Source organism: Carya illinoinensis, chromosome 6 (genome assembly GCF_018687715.1).
Source record: "Carya illinoinensis cultivar Pawnee chromosome 6, C.illinoinensisPawnee_v1, whole genome shotgun sequence".
Taxonomy (NCBI): domain Eukaryota; kingdom Viridiplantae; phylum Streptophyta; class Magnoliopsida; order Fagales; family Juglandaceae; genus Carya; species Carya illinoinensis.
In genome coordinates this window covers 5015155-5037435 of record NC_056757.1, presented here as the reverse complement: position 1 = coordinate 5037435, position 22281 = coordinate 5015155, and the positions used below count along the sequence as shown (strand labels likewise).

The following is a 22281-nucleotide window of genomic DNA, read 5'->3' as shown; positions in this document are numbered from 1 at the left end:
AAATGAAGCAAAGTAAGTAAAAACTAAAAAGAAATCTGCGTACATATATTGCAAGTTTCTTAAATCTCCAATTGCTGATGAAATCTCTCCAATACAGGTGTTAGAGAGAGAAGCAAACCCATGTAAATCCAGACGAAAAATAGAAAAAAAATAAAGAGAGATAAGCAAATCCATGTAAATAGACACCATGCTAGCAAAATAAATCTTAGTTGTGCACACAATCCCAATCAAGGGGAGAGAGCAGAAAGAGAGATAGAGAAAGGCATTTTCGGTGACCATAAGAAATGAGAATGGGGAGAAGGAGATCGCTATTTTTTTTAAAAGTACATTTACACTTAGAGTTTTGCTATATTCGCGATTAATCTGTATACCAATACTGATTCATTCATACTTAAAATTTAAATTAATACTGTTTTCAATAAAATCTATTTTTTGACCAATTACATCACATTGGTACACAAATTAGTACATAACTATACTTGCAACTATATTTTTTCTTATACTTATACTCCTTACCATGCACGTCATTCCATAAGAAACACTACATTTTTTGTTACTATATTTAGCATTTCCCTTTAGAAATCTAACTCGTGTTGTAGATGGGGGGACACTCATTAATGTGCACCTCTCATTAATGTTCTATCTTAAAAAGATAAAAAAGAAAATTTTCAAGTGTTAGGTTAATGTACTTCAATACTGTTGCTTTTGTAGTGTTAAATTGTCATTTAATTCAAAATTTTAATTCGTATATACAACGATACATCATCTTAAATTCTCTGTTCGAATTTGAATGGTTTGATTCGTAGTGTAGACATCCTCGTAAAATTTTATGTCCGTTCTAGATGATTTGATTTTGAAACTTACTTGTTATTTAGTTGTTGAAATCAACTCAACTTATATCAAACCAATCATTGATATGACTTATTATCTTGTTTAACTTTTCATAAAAAAATTAAAACTCATATCAACCTATTTCATACATTTAAAAATATAAAAAATTATGTGTAATCATTTTTGAGTACTTTTTATATATTTTATTAATGTGATTGACTGTGTATTAAAAAATTGATATAACCAATCACATCAGTAAAATGCACAATAAACATACAAAAGTCACTAAATATAAAAATTTTTTTTAAATACATATCAATCTATTTATATTGAATTACGTTTCAATGTAACCTATAAAATATAACTACTATTTATATATTAACTTAAATTATTTAAGATCAACTCAACATTCAAACACAGTCTTAATCTTATTCGTGTGAGAGTTTTAAAAATTCACGTAAATATTTAAATATCATTTATTTTTCTAATTATGGCACTTCTTTACCACTCCTATTATTGGATTTTACATACGAAAAACAGAACATTTTTCAAATATTAAAGTAATACTTTAATTTCAATTATTCGAGAAAAAGCTAATGAGTGCATGAACGTGAGGTAGCTTATCCGATGAGTAGGTATCCAGATATCCCAATGGAGAGAGATTCGAAATTTTTTCCTCTCGTTGCGTTTAAAGTAACCTCCAATGTTAGAAAAGGAGATCATACGTAATATGCTTATTTTGAAAACTCACGCGAGTAACTTTAGTATTATTAAATTTATTTTATATGCTTATTTTTTTAGTTTTTATAAAAAAAATATAATAAATAATTCAATTTTTTAAATTAAAAAATAATAATATTAAAAAATAATATTTTAAACTTTTAATACCAACTCATTTCGTTTTAATTACCATAAAACCGACAATTCCTTCTATTTGTCCATGCATTTAGATAGGTGCCGCTGAAACATCTGTTAGCCACTTGGCCCCTCATCCTATTGCCACGTAGTAAATACCGTCCTAGGTTAACGAAATCTATGTTCCATCACGCAAAGCAGTCATTTTATTTAATTATTTATTGGTCAACAAGAAAGGTGCTTCGTTCACCTCAGTCTCTCCGTGGCATTACTCTTTCCTTTGTATTCTATGCAGTGAATTATTATTTTTATATATAAATAACTTAAATATTATAATTCGTTTTTTTCAAAAAAAAAAATGACATTTATAGATAAACTAATAATTACAATATATAAGTTTAATAGGGTAAAAATCCCCTACAATCTTTCAAAACTAATACATATTACAATACAAAGCACACAAAATAAATGGGGTGATCGAAGCTAAAATATTGACTCTTACCCAATTCACATAAGGGAAAACCGTTTGGTGATAGTTTTAAAAAAGTCTGATAAACATACTATTAAATTGCAGTTAAAAGTCTCAATATAAAGGGTTGTGCCGCAATGCGTTGATCCTAGACTGGCTATAAGAAACTATCACATCCACTTTCATTTGATCCTTAGTTAGGAAAAGTGAAAACATAGTGTAGCATCCAAAAACTGTGGCAAATCACCGGCGAGCAGGCGTTAGTGGCGGTGGCAGCACGTTCAGGCCATGCACCACATCTGGAGAGAGGAGACCAGTCGAATCTGAAAGATTCAATGACGCAGATCTTGAAACTGCCGCTCATGGTGGCAGAGAGCCCTCCAAGGTGTGGCAGTGTGTGAGGCGAACACGCCGCTTGAATAGGTAGATTTCTTCCGCCAACTTAATGATCGGCACCTGGAGAAGTTGAAGAAGGGATGCGTGTCCATCTTAGGTCGCCATAAAATAGCAAATCGGCAAAATTAAACGGAGTGATTGGAAATAAGCTAAATAAGCAAGGAAAACACAAAGATAATAGAAAATAAAAGCCTTGGTTGGTGAGAAGGGGAGGTGGGTGGAGTCAAAGCACCAACCCCACTCCTCCCCGTGATCGAAATTTTTTTCTGATTGGGGCGATGTAGATGCTGGAGAGAAACTTTTCCTCTTCAACACAATGACCTAATATTATAATTCGTTTATAATAATGAAGGACAATGTCATTTTATTATATAAATATTAAATAATTAAGAATAAGATTAGATACAATCGTAAATTATATAAATACCGTATATTATTTAAAAAAAAAAGAGTTAGGTCTATTATTAAAAAATTAATTTTTATATAGATTTTATATTTATTTATTTTTTTAAAAAAATAGGTAGTATTTACATATTTTATGACTATAAATATCATTTCTCATAAATAAAGCATATAGTGAAAATTTCATCAAGAAATAAGCTTTGAATAACATCCATTGCCATTGGTACCTAAAATCTTAATCCTAAATATATCAAAAATTCAAAATGGTACTCACTGTTTTTTTTTTTTTTAAATATATATAGGGATCTTATATAGAAGAGTGGTGTTACTTTGCCGCTAATTTGTTACATCTAGGTAAAAATCATCTTCTAATTTTTTCTAATTTTTTTATTCACACTTTTTATCATTTTAAAATATTTTTAAAAAATATAAAAAAATACCAACCCACTAATAATAACTTCTTTAATAATTAAGTAAAATAAAATTAAAAAAATCAAAATATATGAGATGTCAAAATGAGGTGTCAAATTGAATGGACAAAATACCATTTTTCTATATAGAAAGACTTGCAAATTGAAATGTCTTAAAAAAAGTTCTTACAATCTAATATATTATATAACAAAAATTTTATATGCAGTCACTTTTACATATTTTTTTGTGTGCTCCACTGATATAATTGGTTATATATTAAAAAAAATTAATCTAGTCAATAATATCAATAGAGTGTATAGAAAATATGTAAAAGTGACTATATATAATATTACTCATTATATAATTTCCATATAAACTTAATAATTATCTTTTTAAATAATGTTATATATAGTTATGAGCTGTGCATGTTAGAATGATCACTATAGGAGCAGACAGAGCACATCATAAAATGAATTCTTCTCGTTGTATTCCATTTGCAAGGCTGTATGTGTATATATATACAGTGGAAATAATAAAAAAGGAATCTTTGCTACAAGTAACAGTAGAGAATAAGCAAGCTGGAATGCCTGTCAGATGTTTGTGTATTGTTCTGCTCCCGTATGACTTTTCTGCTTTGCTATTGAAAAATCTTAGATAAAAATTTTGAATTTTAAGATTAAATATTAAAATATTATTATTATTTAGAGATTTAAAAAAGTTAAGAAAAAGTTAAATTATTTATTATATGTTATATAAAAATTTGAAAAAATTATAATGATGAGATGAGAATTTTGTGTTTGAGATGAAAAATTTAAATGTCTGAACAATAACTAATCGTATATAAAGGTATATAGTCTAATAATATAAGTGCAGTTCATTCATTTTAGAAAAGAGAAATTTATTATTAAAATATTTTTTTTTATATAAATATCATACTTACTAACTTTTTTTTTTTTTTTTGAATGAGGGCGTAATATTTACGTAATTTAGGACTATAATTATCAATTTTTCTTTTAATTAAAGTATTTATTTTGTTCAATTATGGGAGTAGGTACAGGACTGAGACCAAAAAACAAAATTGGATTCTACCACTGCCCATGCACCCTCTCTGCAGTCTGTACACGCCCAAACCAAACAATTTTATTTTATTTTTAAAAATACCAGCTGCAAATCACAAAATAACAATATTTGTCTTAATATTAAATTTTATCATCACAATTATTTGGAATAATTTGACACGTTTTAAATAAGTTTAGTGGAGTCATTAAATAAAAAATTACATCAAGTACAGCACATCATTTAGTATGACTTGATATTACAAAATAGAAAAAGAAAAATAATATTTTTTTTTAAATTGATAATCACCTTAATTAATATGTCATATTTTAAATATTTTTCTTTATATAATTTAAAATTATCTTAAATATATCACATCGCTTAATATAATTAAAATTAATAAAAGGATAAATATTTAGGCTATACAAAAATTTTAAATAAAGAAGTTCGTATATTAAATTATGAGAAATAATATTTATAATTTAAAATATATAATTTATGTGTATATTTTTTTAAAAATAGATAAATATGAAATTTATATAAAAAATTATTTTTTAATAATAATCTCACTTATTTTTTAAAAAGTATGCTAAGATTGTACATTCTAGAACTTTATAACATTATCTGAAGAGAAGTTTGACATATGCAAAAAGAGTACATTAAAATAAATTTATAAATTAATATAATTTTATATAATATATTAAATCTATTTTATAAAAAATAATTTTAAAAGAAGATGTATTATTATTAAATCATATTTTTATAAATTCTTTTGAAGTTAAATTACTCTTATTGAACGGTCGGTAACGCGGCACATACACGCGCAGTCGTCCACGCGGCAGGACAACAGAACACTGTAGTGTTAAATACGGACCCAATCATAAACTCTAAAAACCAACCGCAGCTGTTAAAAAAAAAAAAACAAAAAAGAAAACCAACTGCAGCCATCTTCTTCGTATTTAAAATCCGTGCAGTCCCAACTTCCCCAACTCAACTTGTGCATTGTTTACCTGTCCTGCCACCATCTCAACTCGCCGGACTCTTCGTTCTCTCTCGCCTGTTTCCTTCTCTACCCGGCTACATCCACTACTGATTCAACAATTTTCTTCAGATACCTGAAGCGGTAACCGCTTTATCCTATTCCCCCTTAGTAAACCTCCGTTTCCTTGCCAATTGTCATTCATATCTGGCCATTTCATTGACTAAGAAAATAGAGAAACCATGGAGACTCTCATGAGTCTCATATCTACCGTGAAGAACGTGCTCCGAGTCGGTGATCTGACCGGTCTTTTGTATTAATTCATTTCCTTATGCATCCCTTCTGCTGCGTGTTCACCATGTCAGAGCAATCCTCGGCGCTCCGCCACATCCCGCCTCTCCCCGAGGCCACGTCGGCAAGATACGATTCTAATGCCCGAACCGGAAACAAACAAATCCACGGCGACAATAACGGGGATTGCGGAAGGATATTGACCAAGCCGCGAACGACGGCTTCGCCGGCGGCTGTGTCTCACTCGGCAAGGGAGCAGCCGGTGGGCGTGAAGATCAATGATATAGTCGGGAACGGGGTCTCGGGGATACTTTACAAGTGGGTCAATTACGGGAAAGGATGGAGGCCGCGGTGGTTTGTCTTGCAGGACGGCGTTTTATCGTACTATAAGATTCATGGACCCGATAGGATCGTGGTGAATCGAGACACCGAGAAAGGATCGAAGGTCATCGGCGAGGAGTCTATACGAAGGATTTCGAGGCACCAGAATGGAACCTGGCATTCGCAGCAACAACTTCCCCGCAAACCCTTCGGCGAAATTCATCTCAAGGTCTTAGTCAACCAGAGTAATTGTTATTTTTCTCTAATTCTTGGATGGGTAACCACGCTGCTATTTAGAGACGAGAAGAGTTAAATTATTTATAAATAGTTACGAGTAAGATGATAGAATAAATTTTGTAAATTCTACATAAGTTTAAATATATTTAAATAATAAGATAAGTTTAGATATATATTTATAAAAAGTTAAAAAAATTATAAATTTTTTATATAAATAGATGTTGAGTTAAAAAATATGATAGATATAAAGAGATTTTAAGTTGAGATAAATTTAATAATTTTAAAATAAAATATTTATATATTAAATTCAATTTAAAATTAAATTGAATTGATTTTGATCTTAATTGATTCAGATCCATTATTATAAATAATGCTTTTCATTTTTATTTGCCAATTTAAGTTTCTGTGTTGATCCAGCTTCACTCGCAAATTTTATTGTGTTATGTATAAGGAAAATAATAATATGCGTATCTAATATATTTATTAAATATGTTCACTCATTTATTTTTATTTTTTATCTTTTTTTTAATAGTTATGACTATTAATATATTTATATTTAAAAGTGATTAAAAAAATAAAAATAAAATAAAAAAATTTATAAGTACTAATATGTATATTTGAAAACATTTAATGATCACCGCATTGTCCTATTTATAATGTGTATATTTGATAAAAAAAAAAAATTTATTTGTACTAATGTAAATATTTCATTTTGATGGTATATTGCAGGTTTCCTCAATTCGTGAAAGCAAATCAGATGACAAAAGATTCTCGATTTTCACTGGCACAAAGAAGCTCCATCTAAGGGCCGAGATGCGTGAAGATCGAGAAGCGTGGATGGAGGCTTTGCAAGCTGTGAAGGACATGTTCCCACGTATGTCAAACAGCGAGCTGATGGCTCCCATAGATAATTTCACTGTGTCAACCGAGAAGCTGAGACGGCGGCTTTTGGAAGAGGGTGTTGGAGAGGCAGCCATCCAGGACAGCGAGCAAATCATGAGGAGCGAGTTTGCGGTGCTGCAGAGCCAACTAGTGCTGCTAAAGCAGAAGCAGTGCCTCCTCATTGACACGCTGCGGCAGCTAGAGGTACATGTAATGAAACTTAAAAAACTTTGCGGCAGTCGAATTCAGAATTCATTTTCGGTCTCTCCTTCTTCTATTGCATAGAACTCTATGCCTCAACCTCTTGAATAAATTGCTAGGAGGCTGGGTGTTTGGGATTGTTCTTTTCTTTTGAAACTATTTATAGAGTTGTAATTTTCCATTTTTTTTAAAACTGTGATCGTTCTGTATAGAGTATCCGAGGGGCGGGTTTTTTTAACACCTGTATATCTATGTTGAAATAATTTTAGTTTTTATTAATAATTCTTCTAACTTTTTGAGAGGTAATGATTCTTCTAATTTTTAAATTGATTTTAGTGTCAATTTTGAGGTTAGGTAATGTGTGAATTCTGTTTTAATTAAGGTCTTATGCTGAGGTCATCAGATCATAGGATTACAAAATAAATTCCGTTTCATTGTGTAATTTAACATCTTTCCGTTCTATAACCTGTGGGCGAATATGAATAAATTTTTTGGAAGTTCAGGTTAGAAATGATATGGCCAGTGATTCCCATAGATTTTCAGTTTTCTTGTAAGCAGGTTAGTGTTTTTATTCTTGTTTGCTGAAATGCTGTTAAACAGGTAACAGTAGAGTCCTCCTCATTTATACCCATTGCATAATCTTCACAAAAAGATTCGACTTTCGTTAATCTTTTCGTGGCCATAAGTTTTTGTTGAGGCATAGAGACCATCTACAAATATAGTAGTTTTCTAGTTCTCAGCTTTGCGAGGGAAATAATTAGACATTTGTAGCAACATAATCATTTTGGTACCAGTGGATGTAATTAACGGTTGTTTTCTAGTTAATGGTTGTTGTGATTTGTTGGCGAGGGTAATCATCACCCTAGTTGTTTTAGTGGTAATTAACTTTAGATAATCTCATGTTTTGAATTTTCTTCCTAAAGATTTTTGTCATTCCCATATAGTGGAATTCCTAGGAGAAGGCACATTGGTAGGTTGAATGTTGCAAGCATGCACAGTGATACTACCATGTTTTACTGCAAAGTAAATAGACTATGTTCTTTAACTTTGCTAGTCTTGGATGCACAAGTATTAATTAAACTTCAATTTTGTATATTAACGATAGATTTCTGGCATTTGTGGTCTATGGTTTAAGTGAAGGGTGGAAGTGGGTGATTCTATATCAGGATGCTCTACTTCATGCTTTACGTAGTTATGCAAGTCCTTAACCCCACATTCGTCTGCTTTCCCATTTTCTTCATCTTAGCATTTTTTTTTCTGATGAGTGATTTGCAAGCTAAGTTCTGGTTAGTGGCAGGTTGACCATAAATTTACCATCAAAGACTGAAATGTTCTTCTGTCTGTAGACAAGTTACTTCGTAAAGTGTAGTCTTCTAGCACAAAAATAATATCATGTGCAAGTGAGTTATGATTTCTTGACATTTATTTCTCAAAGCCTGTTTTGTGTTCGGATAAGGTATTTATTGGGTCTAATTGTCCCTATCAAATGAAAATTTACCTTCTGGTACAGGGTAAATTCTTAAATTATTTTGTGTCCTGCTAAGAAACTGCTTTTATACTGTATTACGTAGACAGAAAAGGTTGATCTGGAGAATACAGTGGTTGATGAGAGCCAAAGACAGTGCAATGATCAAGGGGTTTCTTCTAGATTAAGGCAAGACAAATTCAGTGGTAAGATGGTATGCTATAATCTGTTCATTAGCACATATTAGATTTAAAGTCAATATGAGCTGGATGATCTGATAATTGTACATGCATGGGAAGGGCATCTCTTTATTATTTTAAAAGGTGATGAGATGTGTCAAAATCTTGCAGCTCTTTATTATTGATGTCAGAAATTAATTTGCTTTCCTTCCACTGGATTAGCTAATATAATCCCAATTATGTTAACGAATACTTGCCTCTTCCTGGACAGTCCATGATTTTTTATTTGGATTTTTCTAGTTTGCCATAAAGAACAATACTATTATACTAGAGGAATCTAATGTGTTTGCCATTGCAACCCATCACTAAATGATTACTCACCTATGTGGGTTAGGATGAGTACGGATCATAAATCAAATTGGATTTGAGAACATTACCTTGTTTTTAGTGGTTGTATACCTAAAACATTATAACTATGAATGTGAAGTTGACTTTATACTTATAACACCACCCTTTTTTTCCCCAAAGGGCAGAGTTGGTACCCAAATATTGCAGTTCAAGCTTCTGTAGTTGTGATTGTTGTGACCATAAATAATTTGAATAATTTATTTAGGGTTTTGCCAATCCAAATTTTTTTGTCCTTTTTTAGTAACCTGAATCCTTATATCATCGCATTTCTTGTATATGGCCTTAGTTTGTTGTTATTCTTATTTGGATTAAATCTTTTTTGAAAATGGTTAGTTGTACCAATGATTTTGGGTGTTTTTCTCCTCTTATTATCTTTTCAAGTTCTCTCTCTTGATTTATTCTTATTTTAATGTTAAATTTCTGTTTCTCAGAAGGAAGTCCTAGTGAATCTGAAGATGATAATGAAAGGGTTGCTGCTGCGGAGGAAGAAACAGATGATGAAGAAAATACATTTTTTGACACTCGAGACTTTCTGTCATCCAGCTCATTCAAAAGTATTGGGTCTGATTTGCGGGTATCATCTTTCTCTTCTGATGATGGTGGTATTGCAATTGAACCTGAAGATGATGTTGACCCTTCCATTAGATCTGTTGGAACTAACTATCCACACATTAAACGACGTAAGAAATTGCCTGACCCTGTTGAAAAAGAGAAGGCTGTTAGTCTTTGGTCAATGATTAAAGATAACATTGGAAAGGATCTCACAAAAATATGTCTTCCCGTTTACTTCAATGAGCCTCTCTCTTCCCTGCAAAAATGTTTTGAAGATTTGGAATATTCATATCTCGTTGATCGAGCATATGAGTGGGGGAAAAGGGTACGTATGCAAGTAAGAACTTGATGCTGCTTTTTCATTCTAAAAAATGTTTGTGTATTTATCTTCATATTTCTGTCATTCCTGGATTACTGAAATGCTTATATGCTTATAGGGTATTCTCATAAATCATGATTTTAGTTTGCCTCCAATAAGTGATTGCTTTTAGATTTTTATCATGGAACTCATATCTATTGAGTATCTTGTAACATTTGGTTTCAAATGATTCTCTCTCTCCCTCACAACCTTTGCAGTAATCAATGTATTTGGAAGATGTGTTTAACTGTAGACTTCGTAATTTTGGTGATTATGGTTGTTTGATTGATGCCTCCAGAATATATGTTATTTTCTTGTTCAATTTGTATGTAAGGCACCTACCACTAGTGGCCTCTCTAGGAGAATTAGGAAAACATCAATAATATCACAGGTTTTACCTTTCAGACACTTGGTGGAAGTTTCAGCTGAATATGAAAGACGCTTATGGAAATGTAACAATTTGTGAATAATTTTTGTTAGTTTGCTTAAGAGTTTTAGAGCATTAGAGGAAGAGAATATTTAATTTATTGCTAACATTTTGTACCATATTTTGTTGTTTCTTATGCTGCCTATTTTGGCACACTGCCCTGTGAGCAATTTGGTTTCAAATCTAGTTGAGAAGTATTTGGTAAACTCTCTGAATATTGTTTTGATCAGGCAATGTTGCTCAATGTGATTATGGGTAATTTAAACTTTCGTATGGATGCAAAAGCCTTTTAAACGGTATTCTTAGATGCTATTGCCATTATGGATTTCTTTTGGTGTATTTATTCCTTTGTTTAACCTTTTGTTTCCTCCTTGATATATTGCAGGGTAATAGCCTCATGAGGATTCTTAATGTTGCTGCTTTTGCTGTTTCTGGATATTCTTCAACTGAAGGAAGAATATGCAAACCATTTAATCCATTATTAGGTGAAACCTATGAGGCTGATTATCCAGATAAAGGCCTCCGGTTTTTCTCAGAGAAGGTATCATTTTCTATTTTGACACTTCGAATACATTACCAATTTGATCTTTCCATTTTATAATTTGTTTTTCTCAAATATTTTAAAAATCGAGACTATGGTGTACATTAGTTCGTCTAAATTGTAGTGGCACCGAAACATGATTCTAGAGATTTTCACTAAGTTTTAAGATGTTAAAAAACAAAATTTAAATTTAACCTTGCAATTGTAAATTTAATGACACAAGTGGGTGATGGAATGAATCAAGAGCATAATTTTTGCATTGGAAGCATGATGTTTTCATAAATTATATTGTTCTTCTATTTTTTGGGTGAGGGGGGATGCAATATGATTTTTTTTTTTTTTTTTTAACAAAATTACATTTTATCCCCCAAGCTACTAGTTCTTCATTTGAACATTGTCATCCCCAGTCACATCAATGGATATGCCACATTTTAAATGGTTTTTTGTTTAAGTAGTTGAGCTATGAAGCCGCTAGATTTATGGGATGAGTTTTGAGTTATAGTTTGGTAATGTTTGAGAATGAAATGGTAGTTTAGGGTGATAAAGTGCAACTTGTCCAAAAATTTCATTTTAATGCTTACTGATATGGTTAAAAGCTGTTGAACTAGCTTACCCAGCCTGTAACTTAAATTTATAATATGGGACTTTATCCAATGGTGATATATATGGTCATAATGGTACAAGTTACCAACTCCCTTTTGGAGAATTTGGCATTACATTATTAAGTTTTCAGGGCATGAGAAATTATTTTATACAAGTCTGTCCCGGACACCCACGGATATTTAAAAAAATAATAATAATAATTCTATACAAGTGTGAAATTCATAGAAAAATCCCAAGTTCCCTCATAGGTGATTTCGAAAAGACCATACCTTTCATGTGTACAATTGCTCTTTGTACTTGCTTTGAAGTTTCTTTTGATATTGGGAATAAAATTTGCTAAGTTACTTTCACTTTTGGTGTCAGGTCAGTCATCACCCTATGATTGTTGCGTGTCACTGTGAGGGAACGGGATGGAAATTCTGGGGGGATAGCAATTTAAAGAGCAAATTCTGGGGGAGATCAATTCAACTTGATCCCGTTGGTATTTTGACTTTGGAATTTGATGATGGGGAAGTTTTTCAGTGGAGTAAGGTATTTCTCCAATGGTTCACGTGATCTTCTTTCCATGTTCAGTTCCAGTTTGAAACGGGCTCTCTTCTGTCAGGTCACAACATCAATATACAATCTCATTTTGGGAAAGCTGTATTGCGATCACTATGGTACAATGCGCATACAAGGAAATTATGATTATTCATGTAAGCTGAAATTCAAGGAGCAGTCGATCATTGACCGAAATCCTCACCAGGTGCTCTCTAAGTCTCAAAATTTCATAGATATAAATATCTAGGTCTGTTGCGTAAGAAATAATGATGATTGTCTACATTCCTTTGTCATTATTGAAAATTATTTTTGCATCATGGCTAATGAAAGAGAAGTGTGGTTTGTAAAATGTACTTTGTTTGATTGAGGAGAGGAAACTGTATGTACAATTTTGTCATCAGAAACTTTGTATAAGGATTATCTAACATCTATGGTATAATAGTTCTGTTACTAATATCAGTGTAATTACTTAGTGTGGCACTGTTAGAGTATACTGGAATTTTTATACTTTAGATAGAAAAGTACGAATTTAAGAAGGCAATAAATTTAAAAAATAAAGTAAATAAGGGAAAAAGTTTTTTTGATTGGTAAAGAAAGGAAAAAGTTAGCAGCACAGTCTAATACATCTTATTCAAAACAAAGTATTTGTATATGCAGCGGCCAAAGCCCTAGTTTTCTGAAATTAAATATGGTTGTTGCTTCTTGATTTGAGGGAGTAGGTTGTCTAAGGTGAAGCATACACCCTGTCTGCATCTTATGAGGCTCCCTACTCAATGACTTGCATTGTCATTTTGTAATCTTGCCTGTTTATTTTGCTTGCTGTCGTAAAATGTCTGTCCTGACTGCTGAAAAGAAGAGAAATATCATCCAGGCTTATATATTTTGAGGATACAAGCCGAGCATCTCATTTTTGTGTAGGTGTTCTGTATTATTAGTATAAACAAAAGATAAATTATTACTAAAGATAATAATTTTTCTCACTTGTGGGAAATAACTAATTGACTGATAAACTGGATTCCATCTCACTCTCATTCAGCAGACTTCTTATGCGGCATTTTAGAAAGTTATTGGGTGATGTAAATTTGAATTCCATCCTGTGGTTTGGTGTTTCTACCTACTAGAAATGTTATCAGGAGTCGGGAATATAATTGGATCATATAAACATGGTTGTTTTTCAGGTACATGGTGTAGTTCAAGATAGGAATGGAAAAACATTGGCAACTCTCTTCGGAAAGTGGGATGAAAGTATGTATTATGTGATAGGAGACTCTTCTGGGAAGGGGAAAGGATGTGAGTCTTTATCAGATGCCCGCCTGCTCTGGAAGCGAAGCAAGCCTCCCGAATTTCTCACTAGATATAACTTAACACGCTTTGCCATCACATTGAATGAGCTCACCCCTGGACTGAAGGTACTTTTTGATGAGTTCATAGAACTTCCTTATTTTGACTCCAACCTTCTTTGTTTCATTAGGAGTCATGGAGAGTGCTAAGGGAAAGTATATTTCATCTAGTTTGCATTGGATCTTTTTCATAACATCATAATGAGTTCCCTAGATGGTTGCTATAAAATAATGGTGATTCATTGAAATCCTAATGTTGCTACCAATGGATATATTGGAAATAGCATAATTTCATTTGGGTGTCTGTCCAGATGCACTACATGCTTTTTTTGGTTGATTTGTTGGCATATTCATTTCTATTTCATTCATACATTTATATATACAGGAAAAATTGCCTCCTACGGATTCAAGGCTAAGACCTGATCAAAGGTATTTGGAAAATGGAGAGTATGAAATGGCAAATGCAGAGAAATTGCGTTTGGAGCAGCGGCAACGGCAGGTAAACATTATGTTGCATGTTTGCTGTACTTTCAACTTAAAACCCAGATATTAGTAGTTGAATAATTACATAATTAACAATGATTGGCCTATAGTATTACTCAAGAAAACCTTAAAATCTCACAATAGCATTAAACATCTCGTAGACTGCTAAAAACCAGATGCAAGCAAATTTCCTCGGTAACTATGGGCAATGGGCCGAAGCATTTAATAAAGCAGTGCATACTAATTACTGATTGCCATCGTTGACTATTGATGGTGACGCCTCTCATCAAAAGCTTTTGCAAAAGATTCCAGACTATTCCTATATCAAAGTCTTTGGATGTCTATATTTTCCTTATATTGATGCTTATAAAGGAGCAACTAATCCAACTTCTTGAGGCAGGTGAGAGCAGAATGGTGTCCACCCCCACTCACCAACCAGAAAAAAGGAAGTCTACAACGGCGAATTCATATCCATGAGCCACTCACTAGGGTAATTACATAAGTAACAAGGATGGATCTGTATTATTACTCAAGAAAACCATAAGATCTCACAATAGAATAAGATATCCAATCTTTAAGGTTTTGATTTCCGCCAACCTAAAAGAGCCCACAAAGGCAAAGTCATTTCCATGAACCCCCACTTTCTCTTCACTTGGCTAACCCGAGCAAAAAGGTTGTTCTCATCTTGGTGAAATTGAAATCCTATCTGTAGAGATATTATTTAAGAATAACATTTTCTTCCATGATATCTTTCCGAGTCTGGCCTGCATTAGCCATGTTTCTTAACCTTATAACAACAGACAAGTAACAGAAATTGTCTACAATGATCTGGGAGATGCCACTCCCTCCAAACTCCAATAGTGAAGACTAACATATTGAAGACTATCCTCTCTCATCACTAGTGAAAGTGGAAGAGCATTTGAAGATGATAAGATACCTTGTGGTTGAACATGCAAATTAAAAGGATGGGATCTAGTATAAATGCTTACCCAGAGGACAAAATTTGGTTTGGAATATGGAACAATTTCTGTCAAACCACTCGCTAGTTGGGTATTTCAAGGGCAGGTTGGATAAACCATTGTTGTGATGATAGAAACTAGAAAACCATCATTCAAAGAATAAAAGTGCAACAACCATAAAGAGATTTCACAAAAGTAAACTAACAAACTGACGTTGCTTGATATGTTATGTTAGATCTACTTCACAAAAAAAATAATTTTACAATCTAACGTACCACATCAAAGTCACATTATTTTATTGGTTTACTTTTGTGGAATCTCTTTATGGCTAAGACATTTCTTTGAAAAACATTTCTCTTCAAAGAAATGTCTATTTAATATGTATATGGACCCGTTGATTGTTTGTGCACTGTGTGCATCGATTGTTTTGGCTGGATGGTTAGCGTGTCAATGAAATTTTGGTAGTTATCATTTTGGATTTTAACACCTTGAAGTGTGGTGTCTAACAAGTCGTGCAACGTTTCTTTGAATAATTTAACTTTTGACTGGAGGTTACCATTTATATGATAATTAATTTAGTGTTTCTATTATGCACAAGAAGTTGTTTCAAATCTATGAATAATGCAAAGCTGCCCATATAGTAAGAAACCTGGTCACTAGCCAGGCACCTAGGCAATTACTAAATCTATAATGGCAGGTTGCCTCATGTTTTTAGATGAATATGTCATGTTCATTATGGGATATTTTGTTTCAATTGGGATTCAGGCTCGAAGGATGCAAGAGCAGGGATGGAAACCACGGTGGTTTGTGAAAGATAAAGGGAGTGATACATACCGCTATATTGGTGGGTATTGGGAAGCCAGAGAACGGAGGAAGTGGGATTCATGTCCTGATATCTTTGGCCATATCCCATCTGATCAGCAGTCCGAGTAAGTTCAAATTTTTCTCATTTTAATCAGATGGGTATCAAATGACTGCACGTGTGATCTGTAAAGGTGCCCTACGGCATGCATGCAAGTTAGGTGAAAGTTGGTAGAAGGAATTAATAGAAAATTTTGTACCATCTGTATCCTACAATTGATTATTAAAAGATACGGCACGATCCTGGTGCGAGAGGAATGATACTAACGTGGGTCGATTTACAAAATCACAACCACAGAACGAGAGAGCAAAGAACCATTAAAGAATTTATAGGCATTATTTCCAGAAATGTAGTGACTAGCTGGAGATTGTTGAAAGTACCTAGAATGTTGCAGCACCCATCATGTGTAATTGAGCACCATAATTGGTACTGCATTATGTTGACACTCCTTGTGGCAGTCAGTTTCTGTTTGTACAAAAAGGAAACATTATTCATTACTGTAACACTCATCTTCCCACAATTAAGAATAAAGTCACTTTTAGAAATTTTCGAAGAAACTAGAATGTTACTACTGAACATAGCTTAAAAATATATATTTTTTATTCTAAAAGAAGTGTCAAGTATAAAAATTCCTTATCATAAATAGATTCATTTTGTATTATAATTACTAAGATCATAAATGGAAGTGTGCGGAAGCATTTATTAAAATTTCTTAAAATCTATGCCATAAAAATCATAACTTAATATACATGATCTTGCTACTGTCATGCCTCCATGGACTAAGTCATATATTGCAGCTCCAACTTTATAAATATTATGACCCGGGGTGGTTTAAAAACATAAAAACAAATTAAAATTAGTCTATGACTCAGTCAGAAATTCATCATAACGTAAACATGCTTAACATAAGATTTTCATAAAATATTTTATGCTGAGAATTAAAATCATGAATGATAATATTGATGCTTATGCTATGCATGATTAACTTATCTGAATTAACCGACCGATCTGATTTATCTGGTTGGTCAATACATTTAACCCTGTGTGCAAGGTTGTGCACTAATTAGCCGTTTGTGTACTATTATGGTGTACTACGGTGGACCATGCTTGATTTGTGCCTTGCACGACCACCTTGAAATTGCATTTGTAGTATGCATATGAATGACTATCTGATTAATTGTTATGAGCTTATCTTACACTTGATCTTATGAAAGTTTATGTGCCTTATGTAATGTGAGATGTGTAATATATACATAATTATAATATGCAGAATAAAATATGATGAATGGCGTGCTTGCAAATATCATGACATGCGTGGTACGTAAACACTGTCTTTCAAAGAATTGGATTTAATAATAATATATATAACTATCTAACATATGTTAATTCTAATTTATGATCAAGTTACTTACTTTGTAGTTTGCTTCCTAAAATTTTTGTCAAAAAATTGATCACGGTGCTGAACTGGGAAGTTAATGGTTTTTTCCAAATAATAAGCGAAATGGAGATATTTATAGAAAGATTTAGGAGAGTGTGAGTCGGTGACAACCAGTTTGAGTTGGACTCAATTAATACATGTAGTGACACTAATATGTTAAAAACTTAGTCGTAATCATCTAAGAAGAAAGTTTAAATTTAAAAACATGATCTAGTAGTTCATTTAATGTAGGATTGACAATGATTGAGGTTATGTAAGGGACTTCAATCAGTGATGATTTTAAATTGAAATAAACTTTTAATGACCGATATTTAAATTCTAAAAAGAGCCAAATTCGTTTAATAAATATTAAATGAGATTTAACCCAATTATTGAGCATAATTAAAACTCCTAATCAACCTTAATAATTTATCGCTCTTGGGCTTATCCAATATAGCCTCTTAATTATAATTTAGGCCCAATAAGAATTTTCAATATTCCAACTTATATTAAAAAAAAAAATTCAATATTACAACCTTAGAATTATTGGCCGAGTGGTTACAAATACCTTGCGAAAAAAAGGAAATGATGTTGTTTGTTCCATTCTAAGTTTTTCTGCTATGATCTAAAATGGTAGTCATGTATGTAAAATACTAAGAATGGGTTTAGGATTTCAGAAAATATACACAGTAGCCTCACATCCAACACACCATTATTTCTGAAGTGTAAAATATTTTTCACACCATTGAAAAATATGATTTTACTATTTTACCCTCTTTTATTTTACACTTCAGAAATAATGGTGTGTTGGATGTGAGGCTGCTGTGTAGCATGCCTCTTAGGATTTTCCTTATCTCAATTTGAAATATCTCATTTGATCAATTTTGAAATTCTCTCTTATTTGATTCTATCCATTATCCATTTCTTCCTTTTCACTTGAAACATATCAGTTTACTATATTTTGTTCCATCTATTTAGACACATTTCAATCCTTTTTGCATGGTATGTTTTTGTTAAACATTTTTCTTAAATACTTTTTGAATTGAAGATGGTTTTGTTTTATTGTGTAGTGAATAAATTAGATGCACTCGTTTCTCTAATTATTTTGATAGGTATCATAGTGTTAAATCCAGATGATTGCTGGGATTTTCGGGTATTGATGTTTTTGGTCTCAATAGATTAGTTGGAACTTATAATTGACGAGAAATGAAACTTTAATTAAAATGACATTTAATCATTTACTCATTCTAGATGATTGAAAGTCCTGTTGTTTCAATCCTTGTGCACCCTTAACATCATGGATCGACTTCTGTTCTTTTTTTCTTCTTCATTTGGACGACTGTCAGCTAAAGTTTCACTCTGTTCTTTGCAGCTGGTTGTCTCTTACACCACTACGAAATCTGAAACAACATGAAATTTAACAAAAAAACTTGCCCCATTTTTTTTTAAAAAAAAAAGAACTCCACAAATCGTGGGATGGTTTCTGTCTTAAGCAACATTCCCCCTCCAACATATACACCATCTCATATCACATTTATATGCAAAGTTACAACAAAGAATTTACATTAGACAGTCATACCTGAATGACTTGTCAGATCCATACTGTGAACACCCTTCTTCGGAAGAAGGCCCCTGGTATCCATGTGGTTTCCCAGAACTAGGACAGCCCTGCGCATGACTCCTATTGGGAATACCACCAGTTCGGGCTTCCCAACCAAAAGATGATGCTATTGCTTCATCACGGTCAAGGCACTCAAGATGAGCATATGGGTGCGTCCTAACATACATTTTCTGTGGTGGGGGAAGATCACAATTCTCAATATGGTTATGTGATTTCTTGAGGATCAAGGAGACCAATTCGTCTTTATCTGTAATTCGCCACCATGGCTCAGGCTTATCACCACCAATCCATGGAGATTCTAAACAAAACTCAATGGGTTGTTTGGAAACTGGACAACTAAAAGGATCCATACCCATAAGTTCAAGACATTTCTCAGGATTCTTGCTACGTAAAGCCTTTACCTCTTGCTCTCTGACTTCAAGAGCTTTATTCATACAAATGACAGAAAGACTAAATTTCATATCAAGAGAAGAATCGCAATTGTCATGATCATCAAAATGAATATTTTCTCCTTTTAGTGGGTGGACCACATCAAACTTTGTTGTTGATTTCACAGTGTAAACTCTTATGGAATCAACTCGGGCCTCTGATTTGCTTAACTGTTCATATGTTAAACCCTTTTGGTCCCCATAGCTAGAATGTAATTGGAACCACCATCTTGTGTCATGGGTTAAATCGGAAAATGAAGGGTTCTGTTAAGGGGCATAAAACTCAAGAAAGGGTGATCTTGCCCATCGTCTGTATTGGTAGGTCCAGCATTAACCTGTTTGGATGTTGAAGATGATGACTAGCAGCAGGTAAACTTGGGAGCCCTTTTGGCATCTTCTTGGACGAAGTAATGATTAGCTGTTTTCTGCCATGCAGCTCTTGCTTCTGCTGCTGCCATCATGCTCCCATTTTTTTACCCATCTTACTCTGTGAAAGTAAAATTTCTTAAAATTTAATGAAAAACGATTCAAGTATAGCCTCGATGAGAACAAAGTTTCTTGTCAACTGAACATAAGTTAGACAAAACTAGCACTAGGATATATGTTTTTACAGTTAGACATTAGAAATGCCTACTCCCCCAATTCAAAACCCCCAACCCCTGAAGAATTAGAAAAGAAACAAAATGCAAAAGCAAGTACAAGATGGGGTTCTAAGCTTCAATGAAAAAAAAGTAAGGATTTAGCACATGGGACAAGCCTTTAGCTTTCTAAGTTTGGGCTATTGTTAGACCACACCTGACCATATTGTTTCTTTAAGTGCATTTGACCATAGATGTAACGATTTTTTTTTTCCAGCATATTTGATGAGTAGCCAAGAATATAATGTGCTATTTTTCCAACTTTTCTACAAGCTCTAACTCTTTCCAAGCAGAAAAATCTTTTGGTAGCATGGTGAAATTGATAAAGTGGGAATAAACCCATAATCTTCTTTAATAACATTCAAAGAATGAGTTACTAAAGGTAGAGCATTGTGAAGACGGTCTTGTATAGGGATTTGAATTAGTTGTATGGGAAACAAGGGGCTGGGGTTGGAGAGGTGTGTTCCATTCCAATTCGGGTTTGGTGTATTTTGGGTAGTTTTCAAACGCTTTTGGGTAATTTGGGGCAACTCTAGTATGGGCTAAGTGTTTTCTTGTATACATCTAATGTACTTGATACTCCTATTGATATATATATATATATATATATATATATATATATATATTTACTTATAAAAAAAACATTCAAAGAATGAGTTCCTCTAGTTTTCTTGGTTCCATACCTAATGAGTACACAAGTAATGTTCCAATATGGGGGGAAAAAAAAAGGACATTCACTCTACTTCCAGTTACATAAATTCCAATCCTCATCTATGTTTCCCACTTAGTCATCATGTTAACTTCATAAGCAAGACTGAAATGGACATAGAAATGTAGCCATCTCTCCCATCTCTATCACCTACCAGTTCTCCAATGCAGCCGTGTTGCTCCTTGCTCAAGTAATGTTTAACAAACTACTAACTCTTAACTAGATGGTATCATTCATTACAGAAGATGCTCCGTTAGACTAAGGGGATCAAAGTGATTCAATGAAATGGAGTTAAGCTCTCTCAACCAGAGTTTATAATGTATGGTCTTACAAAGCCGGAAGTCCTTCAGCATCCTAGTAAAGCTGGCTCTTCTTGCCAGCCAAACACTTCAACAACGGCCAAGATGCCTCTCTAGTGAAGGATCTTCAATCCCACTACCAAATCCTTGTTATAAGCCTCACAAAAAAGCAAAAAAGAACTCTATCATAATCTTCACCACATAAGAACCTTCCTTAGAAAGCCAATATCTCGTAAAGGAGAGATGGGTGTAGACAATATGACATTCAAACCAAATTATAATAAAGAAACTCCAATTAGCAAAATTTCTTCTCTCTTTAAGTGAATGACATGTTATGTTCAGTTACAAAAATGGACAAAGAAACTATTATGGAATATCACTTAAATGAACCAAGATTACATGGCTCTAAAATTAAAAAAGCATGATAGTAGTAAGGAAAGCTTATTAATTTCAATATAGTTTATCCAAAGCAAACATAAGATAAGAAGCATTAAATGATCCAAATAGTTGTATCATGGTTGAGTGAATAGCAAAAGCTAGTATTTTACTAAAAGCCAGCTCTAAAGGACATCAATAAGAAAAGTCAGTAGTGCATGCAGCATGAACTTACCAAAAAAAAAAAAAAAAAAGAATGAAAAAAGAAAAGAGAAGACACTATACATTAAAAATCCATAACTAAAACAAAAGGGGTTGAGAACAAGAATTTCCATTGAAGCGTGCTTAGACTAAAGATAGAGAAATACTTGGTTTACATAGGGATCGTACAAAAATAAAATGTAATACATTAGATTCTAAAATTCCCTTTATACAAAATAGATATGATGTCTCAGGTTCATCAATTTGTAAGTTTACTTTTATAAAATCACTTTGTAGATATCGAACTTCTCATATACTCTTAATTAGATACCAGGAAATAATTGGGCTCGAGCGTTCACCTTGAAAATATTAGCCTGATAAGAAACTAAATAACTTTCCATCCGAGAAGAGAATGAGGTATCAAAGAACTAGACAAACCTTTAATATTATGACTTTGACGAGCCAATAGACACAACGAAAAAGAAATACTAACTCGAAGAAAAAAATCTACAAAGGATATAAGAAAGATCTTGTCATATCTTTAT

At 32.8% G+C, this 22281-nt stretch overlaps 1 protein-coding gene and 1 pseudogene across 5 annotated transcripts; one reads left to right on the top strand and one right to left on the bottom strand.

Moving 5' to 3' along the window:
• Nucleotides 1–5330: 5330 nt before the first annotated feature.
• On the top strand, nt 5331–19615 carry LOC122313423 (oxysterol-binding protein-related protein 1C-like). Of its 5 annotated transcripts, none has more exons than XM_043128404.1 (13): nt 5331–6240; nt 6978–7334; nt 8903–9002; nt 9815–10272; nt 11106–11261; nt 12228–12395; nt 12469–12609; nt 13583–13813; nt 14130–14243; nt 14628–14717; nt 15952–16115; nt 17319–17365; nt 18838–19615. In XM_043128404.1, the coding sequence occupies exons 1-13, from the start codon at nt 5731–5733 to the stop codon at nt 18867–18869; spliced, it is 2568 nt and encodes an 855-aa protein (XP_042984338.1). In that variant the 5' UTR covers nt 5331–5730; the 3' UTR covers nt 18870–19615. The 5 variants fall into 5 exon arrangements, with proteins under 5 accessions (XP_042984338.1, XP_042984339.1, XP_042984337.1 ...); XM_043128403.1 differs by having other exon boundaries at nt 5332–6240; nt 9815–10260; nt 19061–19615; XM_043128405.1 differs by lacking the exon at nt 17319–17365.
• LOC122312569 lies at nt 19147–19972 on the bottom strand (annotated as a pseudogene).
• Nucleotides 19973–22281: the final 2309 nt, after the last annotated feature.